Source organism: Ranitomeya imitator, chromosome 7 (assembly GCF_032444005.1).
Source record: "Ranitomeya imitator isolate aRanImi1 chromosome 7, aRanImi1.pri, whole genome shotgun sequence".
Taxonomy (NCBI): domain Eukaryota; kingdom Metazoa; phylum Chordata; class Amphibia; order Anura; family Dendrobatidae; genus Ranitomeya; species Ranitomeya imitator.
Genome location: NC_091288.1, coordinates 43,648,603 through 43,670,522, shown reverse-complemented (window position 1 = coordinate 43,670,522; position 21,920 = coordinate 43,648,603). Strand labels below are relative to the sequence as shown.

At 46.5% G+C, this 21,920-nt stretch overlaps 1 protein-coding gene across 3 annotated transcripts in view; it reads left to right on the top strand.

Annotated features, from left to right (window-relative positions):
* LOC138644588 (neurabin-2-like) overlaps positions 1-21,920 on the top strand; it is a 96,972-nt gene that overhangs the window by 54,074 nt on the left and 20,978 nt on the right. For all 3 annotated transcript variants that reach the window (XM_069733149.1, XM_069733150.1, XM_069733151.1), the window contains exons 10-16: positions 776-872; positions 5,363-5,522; positions 6,630-6,781; positions 7,448-7,745; positions 10,891-10,969; positions 20,311-20,382; positions 21,074-21,254. In XM_069733149.1, the coding sequence (XP_069589250.1) occupies positions 776-872; positions 5,363-5,522; positions 6,630-6,781; positions 7,448-7,745; positions 10,891-10,969; positions 20,311-20,382; positions 21,074-21,254 (1,039 nt within the window). The remainder of the gene's footprint in view (positions 1-775; positions 873-5,362; positions 5,523-6,629; positions 6,782-7,447; positions 7,746-10,890; positions 10,970-20,310; positions 20,383-21,073; positions 21,255-21,920) is intronic.

The following is a 21,920-nucleotide window of genomic DNA, read 5'->3' as shown; positions in this document are numbered from 1 at the left end:
CTTGATTCCCCTCTTTTGCTTGATCCCCCTCTTTTGCTTGATCCCCCTCTTTTGCTTGATCCCCCCTCTTTTGCTTGATCCCCCCTCTTTTGCTTGATCCCCCCTCTTTTGCTTGATCCCCCCTCTTTTGCTTGATCCCCCCTCTTTTGCTTGATCCCCCCTCTTTTGCTTGATCCCCCCTCTTTTGCTTGATCCCCCCTCTTTTGCTTGATCCCCCCTCTTTTGCTTGATCCCTCTCTTTTGCTTGATTCCTCTCTTTTGCTTGATCCCCCTCTTTTGCTTGATCCCCCTCTTTTGCTTGATCCCCCTCTTTTGCTTGATCCCCCCTCTTTTGCTTGATCCCCCCTCTTTTGCTTGATCCCCCCTCTTTTGCTTGATCCCCCCTCTTTTGCTTGATCCCCCCTCTTTTTTGCTTGATCCCCCCTCTTTTGCTTGATCACCCCCTCTTTTGCTTGATCACCCCCTCTATTGCTTGATCACCCCCTCTTTTGCTTGATCCCCCCCTCTTTTGCTTGATCCCCCCCTCTTTTGCTTGATCCCCCCCCTCTTTTGCTTGATCCCCCCCTCTTTTGCTTGATCCCCACCCCTCTTTTGCTTGATCCCCACCCCTCTTTTGCTTGATCCCCCCCCTCTTTTGCTTCCCCCCCCCCCCTCTTTTGCTTGATCCCCACCCCTCTTTTGCTTGATCCCCCTCTCTTTTGCTCTCAACTTATAATCTGTCTGCTTTATGGTTCCCTTGTAACTGGAAACTACCATTATTTCCTTTTATCTATAGGGAAATAGAATTTGAGAAGAAAGAGCTGGAACAGAAGGAGCTTTTAAAGCAAAAGGACAGAAAACATAATGAACAAATGGATCTTCTACATGCACGGGTATAACACGTATACTTATTGTAGCTGAATACGAGCTTCCTAAAGTTAATATCCAACCTTATAATTTTATACTTTCTATGCTTGTTAATTTAAAAAAATATATTTTTTTCTTAAAAAGGAATCTGTAGTGGGGTTAACCTTCAGGAAACTGAATAAAATGATACGTTGACATTTGCGATCCGACGTCTTATTTCCGAAAAATTCACATTGTTCTTAATATGTTAATGAGCTGTTTAAGATCTATGGGCCAGATATAGATCTCACTGAGAATCTGCCTCCAGAGATTATTTTAAATGAAAGAAGGCATTACTAGTGTGAGTTCAGGAGAGCAGACTGTCAGCTTAGCCGTTACATGTCTCACAATGGTAAAGCTACTTGTCATGTAATGTAAGGTCTGGAGGCAGATTCTCGGGGAGATCTATGTCCGGCCCATAGATCTTAACAGCTCATTTACATATTATGAAAAATGTGGATTTCTTTAGAGTAAAACATCGTATAGCAAATGTCAAGGGATCATTTTATCCCTTTCTATTACCTTCATGCCTGTACGGACTGCTTAGGATAGTAGATCCTACTGACAAGACACCGTTTAAATGCATTTAATTGGGGCAAAAACATTTTTGCAAATGTGTTTCGTTATAAATCATGCATTTTTATTCCTTCTATAGCCTCTTTGTGGCACTGACTATTGCTGGCTGCAGAATGAGTATCTGTCGGTGAACTCATTCCGACGGCCCAATGGGTGAATTTATAACTCTTTGATCTGTCTCTTTTTAAGCTCTTCTTAGGCTACTTTCACACAAGCGTTTTCTGCAATCCGTCACAATGCGTCGTTTTGCAGAAAAAACGCATCCTGCAAAAGTGCTTGCAGGATGCGTTTTTTCCCCATAGACTTGTATTGACGACGCATTGCGACGGATTGCCACACGTCGCATCCGTCGTGCAACGGATGCGTCGTGCTTTTGCGTACCGTCGGGAGAAAAAAAACACTACATGTAACGGTTTTTGCTCCTGACGGACCGCTTTTTCCGACCGCGCATGCGCGGCCGGAACTCCGTCCCCACCTCCCCGCACCTCACAATGGGGCAGCGGATGCGCCGGAGAAATGCATCCGCTGCCTCCGTTGTGCAGTGCGTTAAATGCTAGCGTCGGAATCTCTGCCCGACGCATTGCGACGGGGAGATTCCGACGCTAGTGTGAAAGTAGCCTTAGCTTCTTTATGTCCACAGATAACATCAAATTTGAATGTGCCTGTAAAAAAGAAAAACTGTGTACAATTTTTAATGAAGTCAGATTCCAAATTATTATTATTTTTTTTTAAGCCCTCAAATACATGTATTTAAGTAAAAATAAAAAATAAAGTCCCAAAAGGTAAACAACCCCTTTAATACTATTTGCAATCAGAGTATTTGGAGCTTTGTATCAGGGGGAAAGAAAGCAGTGCTATTCTGCTAAAAAAAAAAAAAAAAAAAAAAAAATGTTATTATAAGAAACATGCTTATTAAAAGTTGACATAAGGGCTGATGGGGAACAAAAGTAACAAAATAGTAGGAATTTATTTTTTTATTTTAACCTATTACGAAATTGCTTAATTTCTCATTTTAGATACATTTATGCAATATCAAAATGTGATTCTTTAAATGAGCTGCAAGTAACTGCACATTTTACCTCCTGTGCCTGCTGCTTTTTTATGGGTGAACATATTAAAAATGTTTCATATTCCTCCTATTATGGAAAAAAAAGTTTTTATTTCCTATTGTTTTGCATTGAGCGAGCTGCGTCGGACACCAATATTTTTTACATGAAAAAAAAAAAATGTATGCCAAAAAAAAAACAAGATAAAATTATTCTAGGGGCGATCCCTTTAACTGCTAACCAGAAATATTTTATATTTGCATGCTTTTGGAGCACATGGTCTCCTTCATCAGGATTAGCCAATAAAAGTATCACTCCTACAATACTTTTATACCCCAAAAAATAACAATATTGGATTTTGAGTTAGATCATGGAAAGTAAAGAAATGTGTGCGGTGCAGGAAAGAATGAATAATGCTACACTTTGTTAGGAGCAAACTATCATTCTATTTTGCTGTGCCATGTTCGAAAATGTGTTTAAGATTTCAGAATTGGCCGTGTACAGCAGTTGTGTAGGCGGCAAATGTTAAACTTAAACTTCTTCCCAAGATGATTATGATACTTCCCAAACAGATTTAAAAACTCTCAAATCGTTGCCGGCGGTCTTAAAATACTAATCTAATGATCTAATGGGTAAGAATGAATTTGTGGAGTTATTAAAGTGTCTGACAGAATGTCGTGTTTTATAAGATGCTGAGGAATGTTCTCATGAGTATACATCATTCCTATGTAGACGCACACACACACATAGATTTCCTATTCTTTTGCACGTTTGTCACACTTAAATGTTTCAGATCCGCAAACAAATGTAAATATTAGACAAAGATAACACAAATTAAGACAAAATGCAGTTTTTACATTAAGGTCTTTATGATTAAGGGAAAAAGAAATCCACACCTACAGGGTCCTGTGTGAAAGTGATTATCCCCTAAACCTAATAACTGATTGGGCTGCCCTTAGCAGCAACAACTGCAATCAAGCGTTTGCGATATCTGGCAGTGAGTCTTTTACAATGCTCTTGAGTATTTTGGCCCACTCATCTTTGCAGAATTGTTGTAATTCAGCCACATTGGAGGGTTTCCGAACATGAACTGCCTTTTTACGGTCATGCCACAGCATCTCCATCAGATGAAGGTCAGGACTTTGACTAGGCCAATCCAAAGTCTTAATTTTGTTTTTCTTATGCCATTCAGAGGTGGACTTGCTGGTGTGTTTTGGATCATTGTCCTTCTGCATAACCCAAGTGGACTTGAGCTTGAGGTCACAAACTGATGGCCAGACATTCTCCTTCAGGATTTTTTGGCAGACAGCAGAATTTATGGTTCCATTTACTACAGCAAGTCTTCCAGGTCCTGAAGCAGCAAAACAGCCCCAGACAATCACACTACCACTACCATATTTTACTGTTGGTATGATGTTCCTTTTCTGAAATGCAGTGTTACTTCCACACCAGATGTAATGGGACATACACCTTCCATAAAGTTCCACTTTTGTCTTGTCAGTCCATAGAGTATTCTCCCAAAAGTCAAGATGTATTCTGGTAAAACTGATACAAGCCTTTATGTTCTTATTGCTCAGCAGTGGTTTTCATCTTTGAACTCTCCCATGCGAGCCATTTTTTCCTAGTCTTTCTTATGCTGCAGTCATGAACACTGACCTAAACTGAGGTGGCAAGTGAGGCCTGCAGGTCTTTGGATGTGGTTGTGGAGTCTTTTGTGACCTCTTGGATGAGTCGTCACTTCGCCCTTAGGGTAATTTTAGTCAGCTGGCCACTCCCAGGAAGGTTCACCCCTGTTCCATGTTTTCGCAATTTATGGATACGGTCTCTCACTGTGGTTCGCTGGAAATGGATTTGTAACATTTTCCAGGCTCATAGATCTCAATTTCTTTGTTTCTTATTTGTTCCAGAATTTCTTTGGATTGCGGCATGATGTCTAGCTTTTGAGGACCTTTTGGTCTACTCCACTTTGTCAGGCAGGTCCTATTTAAAAGTGAACCTGTCAGCAGGATGGTGCACAGTAACCTACAGACAGTGTCAGGTCAGCGCCGTTATACTGATTACAGTGATACCTGGTGATGAAATCCGTCTTGTGGTTGTTTAATTTTTATTTTCAGTTTTGAGTTAATGATCTGCTCGTATTTCGGGGCGGCCTGTGGGGGTTTTCATGCGGTGCTCTGATTAGGTATTCATAATGCAGACTGCTGACAGGTCACTGATCCCGCATTACAATGTTCTCTCACGCATGCGCAGTATGCTTTGCCCAACTGCGGGCAAAGCTGGAGAGTAGTAGTGCGCATGTGCCCTACTTATTTCCCGCTATGCCCACAGTTGGGCAAAGCATACTGCGCATGCGCGAGAGAACATTGCAATGTGCACGTGTGAAATATGGCTGCGAACTACAAAATTTGCGAGAAATATTGCGTACAGCAGCCAAGGAGGGGTTGAGTGAAGGACCAAAGACAACGCCAATCGGTCCGGACCCAACTCATTAACATCGCGCGGGTGAAATAAAAAAGGTATTTTTGGGTGATACATGGGGAGTCAGGGGGTTTCCAAAGTAGTTGGGAAATGCATAGCTGACCCCCAATCCAATGATATTTTTAGCTGATAAGCCTAAAATGTGCTGACAGATTCCCTTTAATAAGAACCTTCATTTAAAAACTGCATTTTGTGTTACTTGTGTTATCTTTTGTCTAATATCTAAATTTGTTTGATGATCTGAAACATTTAAGTGTGACAAACATGCAAAAGAATAGAAGACCAGGAAGAGGGCAAACACTTTTTCACATACCTGTATATGTATGTGAATCGGGTCTATAGCATCTATGTAAAATAACATCTGCTTCCATTTTTAGATTACAGGTCTTGAGAATAAACTCTGTGCATATGAACAAAAGCTTCAGGAGATCCCGAACGATGAACATAAAAATGAGGAATCCACGCTTCAAACTGAGACGGCTCCTGCCGAGGTGCCTGGATCAGATGCCTCTACCCTCCTGGAGTCTTCCATATCGGGTAATTGTAAAAATAAATAAATAAAAAAATAAACTTAATTGGATTTTCAATAGTGAAACATTGAATTTCTATGAATTTATCAAGCAGCGTAGCGTCGCCCTAAATTTAAAGGGCCCAATTCATCTAGAATGGCGTTGTTGTACTGGAATCAGACGCTCTTGAGTCATGAAGAGGTGAAAGCCCTTTCGAGAATTGGGAGCAGCATGCACCTTGGGGTGCACCACGCCACAAATCCAACTCTAGATGGTCGCCATGCTCCGTCCCGATCCTGCTCTGCTTACTTTATAAGATCTGGGTGAAAATGTTGTGAGTGCGCCAAATGTTGCATAATTTTAGAACGGCTGCCACTTGTGCCAACATTATGTGACTTTTTTCGAAGCTTTTTATGCCAGACTAGTGGCACAATATTTTTCAAGAATCAGCCCAAGGTTTCTAAACTCAGTGCTTCTAGATGTGAGTTTAACCAGTCATTTTACGCATTCCTTTTTTCCCCACCTGCTTTTTCATTCCTTATTTTCTTTTTTACGCATTGTATCCCCTATAAGATCACAATGGGCATGTGAGTCATTTCAAAGTTTTAATACAAAAAATTACACGTCCAGAAAAGGAGTACCAACGGAGCGTAGAGGTAATGCAAAAATAGTCAATTTTATTAAAGTAACAAACATACACAGTGCATGATAAATCAGTACATAATAAGGTACAAAAGGACGGTTAAAAGAATGGTGAGTACCCACCGGTTTACACTGCCACTCCATACATCGTACATCACATAGACAGGAAAGATAAGCCTAAAATAATTTATAGAAGTCAACCCGTGGGTAATATAATATCCCACAGCCCAGAGTAGCAATAAAAAGCGGCGCTTACCAGTACGCTATAACGGGGCAGAGTACACCGGGTCGGATCCTACCAGAAAGAGACCCCCGACACGCCATCCTCCTCTTAGAGATGCCTTTGACCAGACCGTTTAGTCTGCAGACAGATACTCTTGTTAGAGCAGCATCATGAAATTTAACGTTCTTCATTTCCTTTAGTGAAGAGTCGATGACTTATTGAATAGATGCAGCGACATCCTGACAATCTGTGAATGTCACTTTATTTTAGATTTTGATGCATGTGTGGGAGACATCCAACGTTTGGACACCAGCGCCCACAAAGCCAAAGCACAGCTTGCTCTTCAAGTGAAACGCCAGCGACCGTCAAGGAACAAAATAAAGGAACAAAAAGTTGTCAAGGAACTAAAACTGCATTCGGAGGTGAGACTCTAAGAATAAGATGTCTTCTCTGCCTGTTTAATAGCCGTTTTAGGCTCCTCTGGTTGCATAGCATTGGCTGTTTATTAGTAGGCTATTTATGATGAATCCGATGAAACACATTGCCTTCTTCACCGATGCATACCATAGGTACTACCTAATGTGCAGCAGATCGGTGCTGGTGGTCTGAGACCTCCACCGATCACGTAAAAAAGCTGCTCATCAGTCTGGAGCCATGAGTGGTGTACAGAGCATGTGGGCGCTCACAATCAACTTGGTAAGTTTACTCACTTGCATTGAAACAACTTTTTACGTGGCTGGACAAGCCCTGTAGATGATGAAATTCTGACCACCTATGGCCGCTCCTGGGGAGAGAACACTGTATGCTCACTACACGGCTCCCAAGTGGCTCCATCATAATTTGGTAAGATGTGAACCCCTATGGTTCCTTAAGTGGTGGCTAGGTTTTTATTATTTCCATTTGTGGCAATGTGATGAAAAATGAGGGATATGGAACCACTGCATCAGAAAATCTGAGCTCCGACACCAGATCTGAACATTTTCTGATCTTGACATGATTGGTTTTATACTGCAATAGTTTTAAACTTTTGAAAGTTCAACCAGTTTAGGAAATGTATCCTACTAATGTGTCCTAATAACACCGTACAGGAGGATGAAGTAGAGGAAACCCTACCACCCGAAACTGTAAGCCCTTGTGAGAAAACAGATGACTCAGAGGACCAGCTCGGCTCTCAAGATGAAGATCAAAGGATTGAAAAGTCCCAAGCGGCAGAAAGTTTAGGTAGTCTCCTGGAGTCAAACCCTTCCATTTCCACTTCCTCCTCCCCGGCCCACAGGACTAACACTGAAACCATTCTAACCTCCAGTCAGTCTCCCACTGGGGAAGGGCTAGCTAACAGGAATACCAAGCTGAGAGAATCTAAAGGCAAAGGAAAAGTCTCCAAAGGTAAGCTCAGGCAGAAGGTCCGCTATGTGTGTACAACAGACCCGGGTTTCACATGGTAACTATATCAAAATTTTAATTGCCCAAATTTTTTCATGCCAGTGTATAGTGACAGCTAGTGGTTGAAACCATGAATACCTAAGCTATTGCAATGGCCTGCACATTGGGTAGGCGACATAAGTTATCAAAAGTCCTATACTACATTTCTAATTGGAGATATTTGCTAATATTATTACACTTACTACATATTGGGATAGGATCTTGGAGATGGACGTTTTTGATTCACGCTGCACCTTGTCCTCCATTGCAGCCGATGTTCACTCTGGTACATGGCATCCTGGGCGCCTTTGACTGGGCCTTGCAACATCATGATGTCAATCCGCAACTTACAGTGGGGTAAAAAAGTATTTAGTCAAACTGTGCAAGTTCTCCCACTTAAAAAGATGAGAGGCCTGTAATTGACATCATAGGTAGAGAAAACAAATCCAGAAAATCACCTTGTCTGATTTAGCAAGAATTATTTTGCAAATTATGGTAGAAAATAAGTATTTAGCCACCTAAAAACATGCAAGATTTCTGGCTCTCACAGACCTGTAACTTCTTCTTCTTTAAGAGGCTCCTCTGTCTTCCACTCATTACCTGTAGTAATGGCACCTGTTTGAACTTATCAGTATAACAGACACCTGTAGGCAAGCAGCTTGGTGTGATGAAATCAACTGTGGGAGCAATAATAAGAAAATGGAAGACATACAAGACCACTGAAAATCTCCCTCGATCTGGGGCTCCCCACGCAAGATGTCAAGCCTGTGCGGTCAAAATGATCACAAGAACGGTGGGACCTAGTGAACTGCATAGAGCTGGGACAACCGTCACAAAGGCTACCATCAGTAACACACTACGCCGCCAGGGACTCAGATCCTGCAGTCCAAACTTGTCTCCCTGCTTAAGTCAGTACATGTCCAGACCCGTCTGATGTTTGTTAGAGAGCATTTGCATTATCCAGAAGAGTATTGGGAGAATGTCTTATGGTCTGATGAAAGCAAAGTAGAACTGTTTGGTAGAAACAAAACTCGTCATGTTTGGAGGAGACAGATAGAATGCGGAGTTGCATCCAAAGGACACCATACCTACTGTGAAGCATGGTGGTGGAAACATCATGCTTTGGGGCGGTTTCTGTGCAAAGGGACCAGGACGACTGATCCGTGTACATGAAAGAATGAATAGGGCCATGTATCGTGAGATTTTGAGTGCAAACCTCCCATCAGCAAGGGCATTGAAGATGAAAATGGATGGGTCTTTCAGCATGACAATGATCCAAAGCACACCGCCAGGGCAATGAAGGAGTGGCTTCGTAAAAAGCATATGAAGGTCCTGGAGTGGCCTAGCCAGTCTCCAGATCTCAACCACATAGAAAACCTTTGGAGGGAGTTGAAAGTCTGTGTTGCCCAGCGACAGGCCCAAAATATCACTGCTCTATAGGAGATCTGCATAGAGGAATGGGCCAACATACCACCAACAGTGTGTGGCAACCTTGTGAAGACTTAATCGTGAGATGAACTTTTGTTAATGACCAAATACTTATTTTCCACCATAATTTGCAAAATAAATCTTACCAAAGCAGACAAGGTGATTTTCTGGATTTTGTTTTCTCATTTTGACTCTTGTAGTTGTGGTCTACCTATGAAATCAATTACAGACCTCTCTCATCTTTTTAAGTGGGAGAACTTCCACAATTGGTGGCTGACTTTTGTATGTCATGACTTCACAAGGTCTAGTAAGCGCAAGAGTGCCAAGGAGGTCGGGCTGAGGATGCCAGGTGCAAAAGTAATAACTGACTGGATCAGAGCAGTGCCACTCATATTGTCCGTTTCTGTATAGGCAAACTTTACTATACTGCAACTAAAAAAGTAAAGTATACTGACCAGCCTAATGGAGGCTGAAAAAACAGCCAGCCCCCATTTCTCGGTGTGTACAGCAAGCTTTGGGCTCCAACACCGTGCGATGTGAGCCTTGGGAGGAGCTGATCTAAAGGTCTTTTATCTACTAATGGTTTTGTATTCATATTTTATTATTTAGCTGTTTGAGGTTGATTACATGTGATATTACCGTATTTGCTGAATGAGTGAGCATTCTGCTTTGCATTAAAGGGAACCTGTCACCCCCAAAAATCAAAGATGAGCTGCGGCTACCGGCATCAGGGGCTTATCTACAGCATTCTGTAATGCTGTAGATAAGCCCCCAAAGTATCCTGAAAGATGAGGAAAAAGAGGTTAGATTATACTCACCCAGGTGCGGTCCCGCTGCAGTCGGTCTGATGGGCGTCGTGGTCCGGTCCTGGGCCTCCCATCTTCTTACGATGACGTCCTCTTTTTGTCTTCTTGCCGCGGCTCCAGCGCAGGCGTACTTTGTCTGCCCTGTTGAGGGCAGAGCCAAGTACTGCAGTGCGCAGGCGCCGAGAAAGGTCAGAGAGGCGTGACAGATTCCCTTTAATGTGATCCCTACTAATTGTTACCCAATTTTTGTTTTTTTCACACCCCACCCACTTATTACATCTAACTACAGCAGATCGGGGTTTTATAACCTTAAATTTCAGAGGAGAAAACGAAGAAAACTGCGAAACTTGTCCAAATACGTACCATGTAGAAGGCTTCATTTACATGTCCATTTTTCTCTCGTACATGAAAAAAAAACTACTTCTTTTCATCAGCGTTTCTTCTTACTATCAGTGATTTTCTTGTATGCAGAACAGAAAAAGAAAATTTCAGAGCTTCTCCCACCCATTACAATCTTAAAAACGGCATCCACGTGCTGAAGGAATTTTTTTTTGTAGCCACGCAGTCTTTACTAAAAATGGGCATGTGATCCACCCAATAGACTGTAAGGAGTACGTGAGATATCTGTGAAAAATGGACGTCTGAATCAGGACGCTTTTGTATATAAAGATGATTGATATGCTCTTTTCATAAGATTATTAAAGATCTTCTTCCTTCTCTCCTCTGGAAGAACATGATCCATTTCATAATGCTATGTTCATGTTTTTACCTGATGGATAGCACATAAAATACACCTTATATTTGCTCCGTGCTATAGGTATTATTGGTTTTATATTTCCTAACAAAATGTTTGTGACTTGTATTTTGCCTCATAGATGACAGGAAGAGTGATGAGAGAGCTGCAGAATCCAGTGAAAACACAGCAAAGCACAAAAGAAGATTCCCTGATTTTGGGTATGAGTCATCAACACTTTATTCCTGTCTTTTGGTAGTTTGTTTTTTTTTTTTTTTGCATTGTTTAACCCCTTCATGACCTTGGGATTTTTCATTTTTCCGTGTTCGTTTTTCACTCCCCTCCTTCCTAGAGCCATAACTTTTTTATTTTTCCGTTAATTTGGCCATGTGAGGGCTTATTTTTTGCGGGACGAGTTGTACTTTTGAGCGACATCATTGGTTTTAGCATGTCGTGTACCAGAAAACGGGAAAAAAATTCCAAGTGTGGTGAAATTGCAGAAAAAGTGCAATCCCACACTTGTTTTTTGCTTGGCTTTTTTGCTAGGTTCATTAAATGCTACAACTGACCTGCCATTATGATTCTCCAGGTCAGTACGAGTTCATAGACACCTAACATGACTAGGTTATTTTTTATCTAAGTGGTGAAAAAAAATTCCAAACTTTGCTAAAAAAAAAAAAATTGCGCCATTTTCCGATACCCGTAGCGTCTCCATTTTTCATGATCTGGGGTCGGTTGAGGGCTTATTTTTTGCGTGCCGAGATGACGTTTTTAATGATAGAATTTCGGTGCAGATACGTTCTTTTGATCGCCCGTTATTGCATTTTAATGCAATGTCGCGGCGACCAAAAAAAACGTAATTCTGCCGTTTTGAATTTTTTTCCTGCTACGCTGTTTAGCGATCAGGTTAATGCTTTTTTTTAGTTGATAGATCGGGCGATTCTGAGCGTGGCGATACCAAATATGCGTAGATTTTATATTTTTTTTTATTGATTTATTTTGATTGGGGCGAAAGGGGGTGATTTAAACTTTTATATTTTTTTTTTTATTTTTTTTCACTTTTTTTCAACTTTTTTTTTTTTACTTTTGCCATGCTTCAATAGCCTCCATGGGAGGCTAGAAGCAGGCACAACTCGATCACCTCTGCTACATAGCAGCGATCTGCTGATCGCTGCTATGTAGCAGAATTGCAGGTGTGCTGTGAGCGCCGACCACAGGGTGGCGCTCACAGCCACCGCCAATCAGTAACCATAGAGGTCTCAAGGACCTCTATGGTTACAATGGAGACGCATCGCCGACCCCCGATCATGTGACGGGGGTCGGCGATGACGTCATTTCCGGCCGCCCGGCCGGAAGCGGTAGTTGAATGCCGCTGTCTGCGTTTGACAGCGGCATTTAACTAGTTAATAGGTGCGGGCAGATCGCGATTCTGCCCGCGCCTATTACGGGCACATGTCAGCTGTTCAAAACAGCTGACATGTCCCGGCTTTGATGCAGGCTCACCGCGGAGCCCTGCATCAAAGCAGGGGATCTGACCTCGGACATACTATCCCGTCCGAGGTCAGAAAGGGGTTAAAGGGAGTCTGTCACCCTCCCGGTACGTATATGACCTATTAATATGGGCATACAGGTAATAGAAATGTTACACTGGTCCTACCTGTATGTCTCATATTAATGGTCTTGTTGCTGAGAAATGTTATATTCTGTCTTTATGTTAATGATTTCTTCCAGGCTCCGGAGCGTGCAGTGCCTGGAAGAAATCCCGGCTCCCTCTCCTCATTATACTACCCCCCTCCCATGCATGTAAGCAACAGCTGTGGAATCCCGCGCCTGTGCCCTGCACGCCCTAAAAAATCCATACCTCATTCTCCCTTCTACGGGCTCTGCATTCAGGGATCTTCTGTGCGGGCGCCAGGAAGTGACTGTGACCTCTGCCGTGCGTGATGATAATGTGCTCTCCCAACTTCCTCCTTGCATAGTCATCACTAGGAACCATATGTACATTGTGATGACTATGCAGGGAGGAACTGGGGAGAGCACCTTATTGGTGCGCACGCTAGAGATCACAGTGACTCACTTGCACAGAAGATCCCGGAGTGCGGTGCTTGTAGAAGGGAGGAAGAGGTGCGTATTGTGGAGGGAGTGCAGGGCGCAGGATTCTGGGGCTATAACGGACGCGCAGGGGAGGGGGTAGTATTGTAATGAGGACCGAGGGCAGTGATATCTTCCATGCACTGCACGCCCCGGAGGCTGGATAGAATATAACATATCTCCACAACAAGAGCATTAATATGAGGCATACAGGTAGGGACTAGTGTAACATTTTTTACCACCTGTATGCCCATATTCAAAGGACATATACGTCCCAGGGGGTGATGGATTCCCTTTAAAAAGTGTGTATATGTATATGTGTATATATATATATATATATATATATATATATATATATATATATATATATATATATATATATATATATATATATATATATATATATATAATGGTCCATAGCTGGCTCTGCCATCACTTCACATTCTCCGACTGATGAGTGCAGTTATCACCTGCGTCCTGCCACTTTTTGCTAGACACCGGCCTCTATGTATAGTATCTAAGTGGAAATTTCCTTTTAAATAATAACTAAAATTTAAAGGGAAATCTGGTAAAATTTTTCTTTCTTTTTTTTTTTTAATGCCATGAATATAAGTGAGAAAATCACATTGAAATATTTGATCTTCAATCGCCACTGATTTCCAGATGGAAAAGACACCAAGAAGTGCTTAAATCCCTGTAAGGGCTTGTTTCCACATGCGAGAAACACGTCCGTGTCTCGCATGTGGAAACGAAGTTCTGGCGCCGGCACTCCGGAGTGGAGCGTGCGGCCGCATAGCAACACATGCAGCCGCACGCTCCACTCCGGAGTGCCGGCGCCAGAACTTCGTTTCCACATACGAGACACGGACGTGTTTCTCGCATGTGGAAACAAGCCCTAATGCTTTGTCTGGAACTCTGAAGTCAGGGGGAGCGGTGCGCTCTAAAGGCAGGGGGAGCGGTGCGCTCCTAAGGCAGGTTGAGAAAACTGTTTTAAAGCCTTAGTATTGAAACGTGACCATACCACTGACAGTTGCCCCAGTTGTTAGGGGGGCTGCAGCTTGGAATCTTACAGCGGCAGGACGTTGCTGGTAGTTACCGACAGGCATGTTTCAGTGCTTTAAAGAATTGTTGCAAAATGTGTTTTCTTTATCGCCTCTCATTGGGGGACACAGGAACCATGGGTGTATGCTGCTGCCACTAGGAGGCTGACACTATGCAAATAAAAAAGTTAGCTCCTCCTCTGCAGTGTACACCCCACCGACTGGCATTATACTCTTCAGTTTAGCTTAGTGTCAGTAGGAGGTGGACATGGGTCTTTCATTAGACCCTTATCTACCTCAATATGCGTTTTCTTTTCAGGTTTTCCGGAGGGATACAGGGTGAACAGTCACACCTGTAGTCCCACAATTTGGACTATGAGTACGGTGTGTACTGCCACCCCGTATCCTCACAGATCCCTCACCAGGACCAAGATCCTAGCACACAAGCGTGCTCAGAAGTCCGGTCCTGGCTCCGTCCCCCACCCACTCGCCCACCAGAGCCTGTCGGTCGGAGGAGACGAGGACGTCCATCAGCAGCTCCTATGGACGTCTGATACCTTCTCAAGGTTAGTAGCAGACGACGTGGGATTTTACTAGGTGAGTATTCTAAAGGGGTTCCCAGGACGCAGCGCTTTCTCTGTTCCCTGCGCGGTGGCTCTTTCTGACGTGGCGAGGTAACTTTTCCATGCCCCACCGCGTTCCTCCAGCGCCCCGGGGCCTGCTTGCGGTCCCTGGCTCCTAATTTAGGCCCCGGGGCCTACTTGCGTACCTCCTACCCTCCTCAGCGTTATATACAGCGGCCTCACAGGCGTCGCTCACCTCCACAGCCAGCACCGTTGCTTCCGGCGGTCACTGGCTCCCAATTTAGGCCCCGGCTTTTCCGGGGCCTACTCCGGCGACTCTTCTCCGGCGGCAGCACTCTTTCATGCGGCGGCTGCCACGCCGCTCTGCCGGGCAGCGTCTGCGCCGCGGGGGTTCTTCTCAGCGGTCACCGGCTCCTAATTTAGGCCCCGGTTTTTCCGGGGCCTACTCCGGCGACTCTTAACCGGCTGCAGCGCTCTCTTCATGCGGCGGCTGCCGCGCCGCTCTGCCGGGCAGCGTTTGCGCCGCGGGGGTTCGCAGCGGGCACCGGCTTCTATTATAGGCCCCGGCTTTTCCCGGGGCCTACTTCCGGTTTGCGCGCTCCCTCTCTTCCGGTCTGCGGGCGGGCTTTTTTTCCCGCCCGACACATTTTTGTCCTGCCCACCGGCGCCTCCGTGGCTGGTTCCTCCCACTTCCTCCAGGGAATGAGTCACTCTTCTGGCGTGCACTCCGCAGCAGCAGCAGCAGCAGCACCAGCTCAGCCCCGCGCGTGTTTTTTCCTGTGAGCTCAGCGATCTGCACAGAATACGGCCCCTCAGGACAGGAGTTCTCAGCTGACAAGTGGGACATTTTCCAGGACCGGGTCCGTGAGTAGCTGCACTGCAGACTGACACCCTTCTCTGCCCCACTGTCCCCTAACCCACTGGCATCTTCAGGGATCTCTCAAAATGTCTTCTAAAGGGGGCCGCGCTCGCCCCCCTACCTCTTCATCTTCTGCCCTAGTCACGTACTTTGCATGTTCGTCCTGTAACAGCAAACTTCCCTCAGGTCAGTCCTCTCCGCTGTGTCAGTCCTGCAGCAACCCGATTGTTCCCACCGCCCAGGACCCCCCGACTGTTCCGCCCGAGAGTGATCCCCCCATCCCAGGCTGGGCCGCCTCTCTGTCACAATCGGTGGCCGATTTAACACGGGTATCTCAAACCTTGGTGTCCGCGCTGGATCGGTTACCCCTGCAGACCCCTGCCGTGGCCAGCGGGTCGCAGGAACCGCCACCCGAGACCTCCTTGCCAAGCTACAAAAGGTCCAGACAGGAACGTCGGTCTGAGTCCTCTTCGCGTTCCATCTCGCCGCCCGGTCCTCCCCCGCGGTTGGTGTCGCACCGTTCCTCCTCCCCTGAGTCAGGCGAGGCCTTATCTGATGCGCCCTCAGAGGAGATTTCGGAGCTGGATCCTAGCCAAATCGCCACCATGAGTGAGTCGGTCCAGAACCTCATTCGGGCTATAAACCAAACATGTGGCATTAAGGATCCCTCTACGGAACCCGCAGATCAGGCGGTTTCGTTTAGACGGGCCAAACCACCTTCAAAATTTTTTGCTCCTCATCCTGAATTCGAGGAAATCGTGTCCAGAGAGAGAGAGAATCCGACCAGACGTTTTCAGAGGGGAAAACGCCTGGGGGTGTTATATCCTTTTTCACCAGATCTTACCGCCAATTGGACGGTCTCTCCCTCGGTGTATCCCCCTGTGTCCAGGCTGTCCACCAACACGGTACTTCCACTGTCCGGTGGAGCGTCTCTGAAGGATTCTAACGACAGAGTTATAGAATCCTTCGCGAAATCTGCCTTTGAAGCGGCTTCAGCAGCGTTATGCCCAGCCTTTGCTTCCACTTGGGCTTCAAAATCCATCTCAAAATGGGCCAAGGATCTACGGCGAGGTATCCTGGACGGGGCTCCTCCCGCGCAATTAGCGGAACTTGCCAACCAGATTTCCCACGCTGGTGAATACCTGGTTTCCGCCTCCCTGGATGTCGCGTCTTGTGCGGCTCAGGCTTCCAGCAATGCCGTTGCCATCCGCCGGACCGTTTGGCTCAAGGCCTGGCAGGCGGACTTGTCCTCCAAAAAGTCCCTCACTAGTCTGCCCTTCCAGGGCTCTCGTCTCTTTGGTTCCCAGCTGGACCAGATCATTAAGGACGCCACTGGGGGCACAAGTTCCCTTCTCCCCCAGGCTAAACCTCGTCGCCCTCCTCCTAGACGGCAGTTTCGCTCGTTCCGGCCTTTTCGTCGCTTCGCTGCGTCAAACTCCTTTTCCCAGCAGCAACAGAGGCCACAGGCACGTCAAGAGAAGAAGGCGGTGTCCTTCAGGCCCACTCCGTCCTGGCGTCCTCGCTATTCCCAGGGTAGATCGTCCAGGCCCAGGACTGGAAGATCCACTTCCGCATGACTCTCGGCAAGACTCCAGCCCAACTCCCAGGTTGGGGGGCCGTCTTCTCCGTTTCAGGGACGTCTGGATTTCCGCAGTAGAGGATGCATGGGTCAGGGAAGTTGTGTCTTCGGGATACAAAATAGAGTTCGCCTCCCGACCCAGAGATCGTTTCTTCCAATCTCGTCCTCCAAAAGATCCCGCTTTGGTTCCGGGCTTCTTCGCAGCCATCGCTTCTCTGCTCAAATCCGGGGTAATCGTTCCCGTCCCAGAAAAGGAACGGTACACGGGTTTCTACTCGAACCTCTTTGTGGTACCGAAAAAAGACGGCAAGGTTCGTCCCATTCTGGACCTCAAATTGTTGAACAGGAGGGTTCGCCTGAGACACTTCAGGATGGAATCCCTTCGTTCAGTAATTGCTTCCATGGAGGCTCAGGAATTTCTATGCTCTATAGATATCCAGGACGCCTACCTACATGTTCCAATATTTCCCGGACATCACCGTTTCCTGCGCTTCGCAGTGCAACAAGATCATTTTCAGTTCGTCGCCCTGCCGTTCGGTCTCGCAACCGCGCCAAGGGTGTTCACGAAAATCATGGCGGCGCTGATGGCCATTTTGAGAGTCAGAGGCTTGGTTCTGTTTCCATACCTCGACGACATCCTCATCAAGGCTCCGTCCTTTGCTCAGGCCCACGAAAGCTTGTCCATTGTTCTCGACACCTTATCCCGTTTCGGATGGCTGGTCAACCGGAAGAAGTCCTGCCTTATTCCTTCTCAGCGCATCATCTTTCTGGGCATGCTCTTCGACACTCGTCAGTCCAGAGTCTTCCTTCCCAAGGACAAGAGATCCACCCTTTGTCGGGACATTCTCTTGCTCCAGGGTCCTCGGCCTCCCTCCCTCCGATCGGCCATGAAGGTTCTGGGGAGGATGGTAGCTACCTTGGAAGCGATTCCCTTCGCCCAATTCCATTCTCGACCCCTTCAGCAAGCCATTCTGTCTCAGTGGGACAGGTCGGTCTTCTCCCTGGATCGGCCGATCAGACTCTCCTTTCGGGTCAAGCGGTCTCTCAACTGGTGGCTGACGTCTCCTCTCATCTCCCAGGGCAGGTCCTTCCTTCCGGTTCACTGGCAGGTGGTGACAACGGATGCCAGCCTGATCGGCTGGGGTGCGGTTTTTCACCACCTGACGGTTCAGGGCCGTTGGTCGCTGCAGGAGTCCGCGCTGCCGATCAACGTCCTCGAAATTCGGGCCATCTTTCTGTCCCTCCGCCATTGGGAAAGGATTCTCAGGGGCCTTCCAGTCCGGATCCAGACGGACAATGCCACGGCTGTGGCATATGTCAACCATCAGGGGGGGACTCGGAGCTCCTTGGCCCTTGCCGAGGTGTCCAAGATCCTCCTTTGGGCAGAGGCAACGGTTCCGGTGATATCCGCGGTGCATATCCCCGGCGTAGAAAACTGGGCCGCCGACTTCCTCAGCCGCGAGGGTCTCGCGGCAGGGGAATGGTCCCTGCATCCGGAGGTCTTCCATCAGATTTGTCTTCGATGGGGAACTCCGGATGTGGATCTCACGGCGTCTCGGATCAACAGGAAGGTTCCACAATTCGTCTCCAGGTCACGCGATCCTCTCGCAGTGGGCGTCGATGCTCTGGCCATTCCTTGGTCACAGTTCGAGATGCCCTATCTGTTCCCACCCCTTCCATTACTTCCCAAACTGTTGAAGAAGATCAAAGCGGAAGGGGTGCCGGTCATCCTGATCGCCCCGGATTGGCCCAGGAGAGCTTGGTTCGCGGAGCTCGTCAACCTTCTCGCGGACGCTCCCTGGTGCCTTCCAGACAGGCCCGATCTGCTGTCCCAGGGTCCGATCTGCCACCCGAATTCTCGGTCGCTCAGTTTAACGGCGTGGCTGTTGAGACCGCGGTTCTAAGAGCGTCCGGCCTTTCGGACCGGGTGATTCACACCATGATTCAGGCTCGGAAGCCTTCGTCTTCCAGGATCTACTACCGCACCTGGAAGGCCTACTTCCGTTGGTGCGAGTCCAACCGCGTGCCGCCTATGGTTTTTTCCCTGCCTTCTCTTTTGGCCTTCCTTCAGGCAGGACTGGATTCGGGCCTGGCTCTTAGTTCCCTGAAGGGTCAGGTCTCTGCGCTTTCCATCCTCTTTCAGAAGACCTTGGCCTCTCGGCCACAGATTAAGACCTTCTTTCAGGGGGTAGCCCACGCCGTCCCGCCGTACAGGGCCCCTGTGGAGGCATGGGACCTAAACCTGGTACTGGACGTTTTGAAGGTTTCTCCCTTTGAACCTCTTAGGGAGATTCCTCTATCAGTTTTATCTTGGAAGGTGGCCTTTCTTGTGGCCATCACGTCCATTCGCCGCGTTTCCGAGCTGGCGGCACTGTCTTGCCGCCCTCCGTTTTTGGTCATTCACCAGGACAAGGTGGTCTTCCGACCTCCACCTTCTTTTCTTCCTAAGGTGGTTTCCACCTTCCACCTCAACGAGGACATCGTTCTACCTTCCTTTTGTCCAGCTCCGACTCATCCTCTGGAGCGATCGTTGAACAAGCTGGACCTAGTCAGGGCAGTGAGGATTTATCTGGATAGAACATCCTCTTTCCGGAAGACGGATTCATTTTTCGTCATTCCTGATGGCACGCGCAGAGGCCAGCCGGCTTCTAAAGCGACTATTGCTCGCTGGATCAGAACGGCAATTTTGGAGGCTTACCGGGTCAAGAACAGAGTGCCCCCTCCTGGGATTAAGGCTCACTCTACCCGGGCAGTCAGCGCCTCCTGGGCGGTGCACCACAGGGCTTCCGCCCTACAGCTTTGCAAAGCGGCAACTTGGTCTTCCATCCACACGTTCGCCAAATTTTACAAGGTCCATACCTACGCATCGGCGGACGCCAGCCTAGGCAGAAGGATCCTGCAGGCGGCAGTGGTGAGTCCTCTGACCTGATGGAAGTCTGTTTTCCCGCCCTTGGGACTGCTTTGGGACGTCCCATGGTTCCTGTGTCCCCCAATGAGAGGCGATAAAGAAAACAGGATTTTTGGTTGCTTACCGTAAAATCTGTTTCTTGAAGCCTCCATTGGGGGACACAGCTCCCTCCCAATGTTTTCTGTTGTTATCTGTTCTATGACTGTTCTCACGTTACAGTTCTCAAGTTTGTGGTTATGGTTTTTCAACCTTGTTTCATTATCTCCTACTGCTTTCTCACTAACTGAAGAGTATAATGCCAGTCGGTGGGGTGTACACTGCAGAGGAGGAGCTAACTTTTTTATTTGCATAGTGTCAGCCTCCTAGTGGCAGCAGCATACACCCATGGTTCCTGTGTCCCCCAATGGAGGCTTCAAGAAACAGATTTTACGGTAAGCAACCAAAAATCCTGTTTTATAACTGGTTCATTGTAATTGTTTTTTGTTGTTTTTTTTGTTTTAGGGGACTGAGAAAATCTGGAGGAAAAGGCAAAAAACTAGACCGGGAGAATCAGAGGGGATCATTGGATAGTCGGTAAATAGAATATGAAGTAGTAGATTCAAATCCCACCGAGTACCACATCTGCAAGGCGTTTGTATGTTTGATTCAGTTTTCTCCAGGTTCTCTGTTCTCCTCCCACACTCCAAAGACATACTGGTAGGGAATCTAGAATGTGAGCCCCAATGGGGACAGTGCTGATGTCTAGACAGCACTGTGGAATATGATAGCGCTATGGAAGCAAAGCATAATAGTCCGTTTTCTTTTATGTACTTTTGAATGCAAGTGGTTTCAGAAGGAAAATATTTTTCTGTTGCTAAAAATTCTATATCTTATGCCTTTGAAGTTTCCATAATTGTATAAATCTTCTGTAATTAGTAATTTTCAGAAACCACCTCTGCTCCCCGAGGCTAATTGTCTGTAGTCACTTCCCTGCAGTTCAGTCTCCGATCTGCTACTTATAAGACACCACCATGGATTTTAGGCGAGGCAAGGATGGTGAAAGACCGATTCATGGATTTCACTAATGGAGCTTGCAGGAGACTTTAGTTGAGGTTGGAGTTGTTCTTTAAATAAAACACACAGTTCAAAACTGCTTTTTATATTTTGAGCAATCGTAGAGATTGTGATTCAGGATCAGTTCAAGGCAATGTGTGTGTGCTGTCAAATTATAGTTCGAATTGAAACTATTTGTCAAGGTTTCCTAATTCTGTTCTCTTATTTCCAGTGGATCCAGGGAGTTGCTGGATGATGCTGGAAACTTGTCCCTGTCTGATTCGGATTCCCCGGTTCCCACGTGCATGCCCTTCTCTTGGTTCGGCGAGAGCCACAAAGAATCTGCCTACAGTGGTAGCTTGTCCTTTCCCAGCTCCGACCCGGTTGATGAGCAGGAAAAGGCTCGACTGAAGGTAATGACTGATCGGATCTTTAGATGATCACTAACATCTAAGTTAAGATGCTTGAACTTATTGTTTTTTTAGGAACTCGTTTGGGGTCAGTTGCACACGCCTAGCACTATTTGGCTTATGAACTTTGTGCAGCCAAAAGATTCACAAGACTACTTCAATAGCCCATGGCCACCAGAAAAGAGCCTCTAAAACCTCCTTCTACCCTGCCAGCATCCCCAGTGCTTCGTCTGATTAGTAGACTTGGTGTGATGTCATCATTGCGACGTGCCACACGTGTGACATCACACCAGGCTATTAATCAGACGAAGCACAACACGTAGGAGGCTGTTCGCATGGATCCTATCCGGCAGCCGAGGACTAGTAATGTGGCTGCAGCAAATCGGTTTGCTCGATTCTAAAATCCACACATTTCCCTTACACTCAAGCAACTAGTTAGAGAATCGAACGGAACTGGGTTTGATGCATAAAAGTGTAACGTTCTCTGCAGTTCTTGAATGTACAAGTACCGCCCCACTTGTGCAGTTCCCTTGTTCTCAGTTTGTGGTTTACATTCTGCAAAAGAAGTGAAGATTTCAGGACACATCAGAAGAACCAGTTTGAGTCAGCTGCTTGTCCCTTGTGAAACTATGCTAGGAGAGTCTTTAAAAATTCATGTAGCCTCTACAG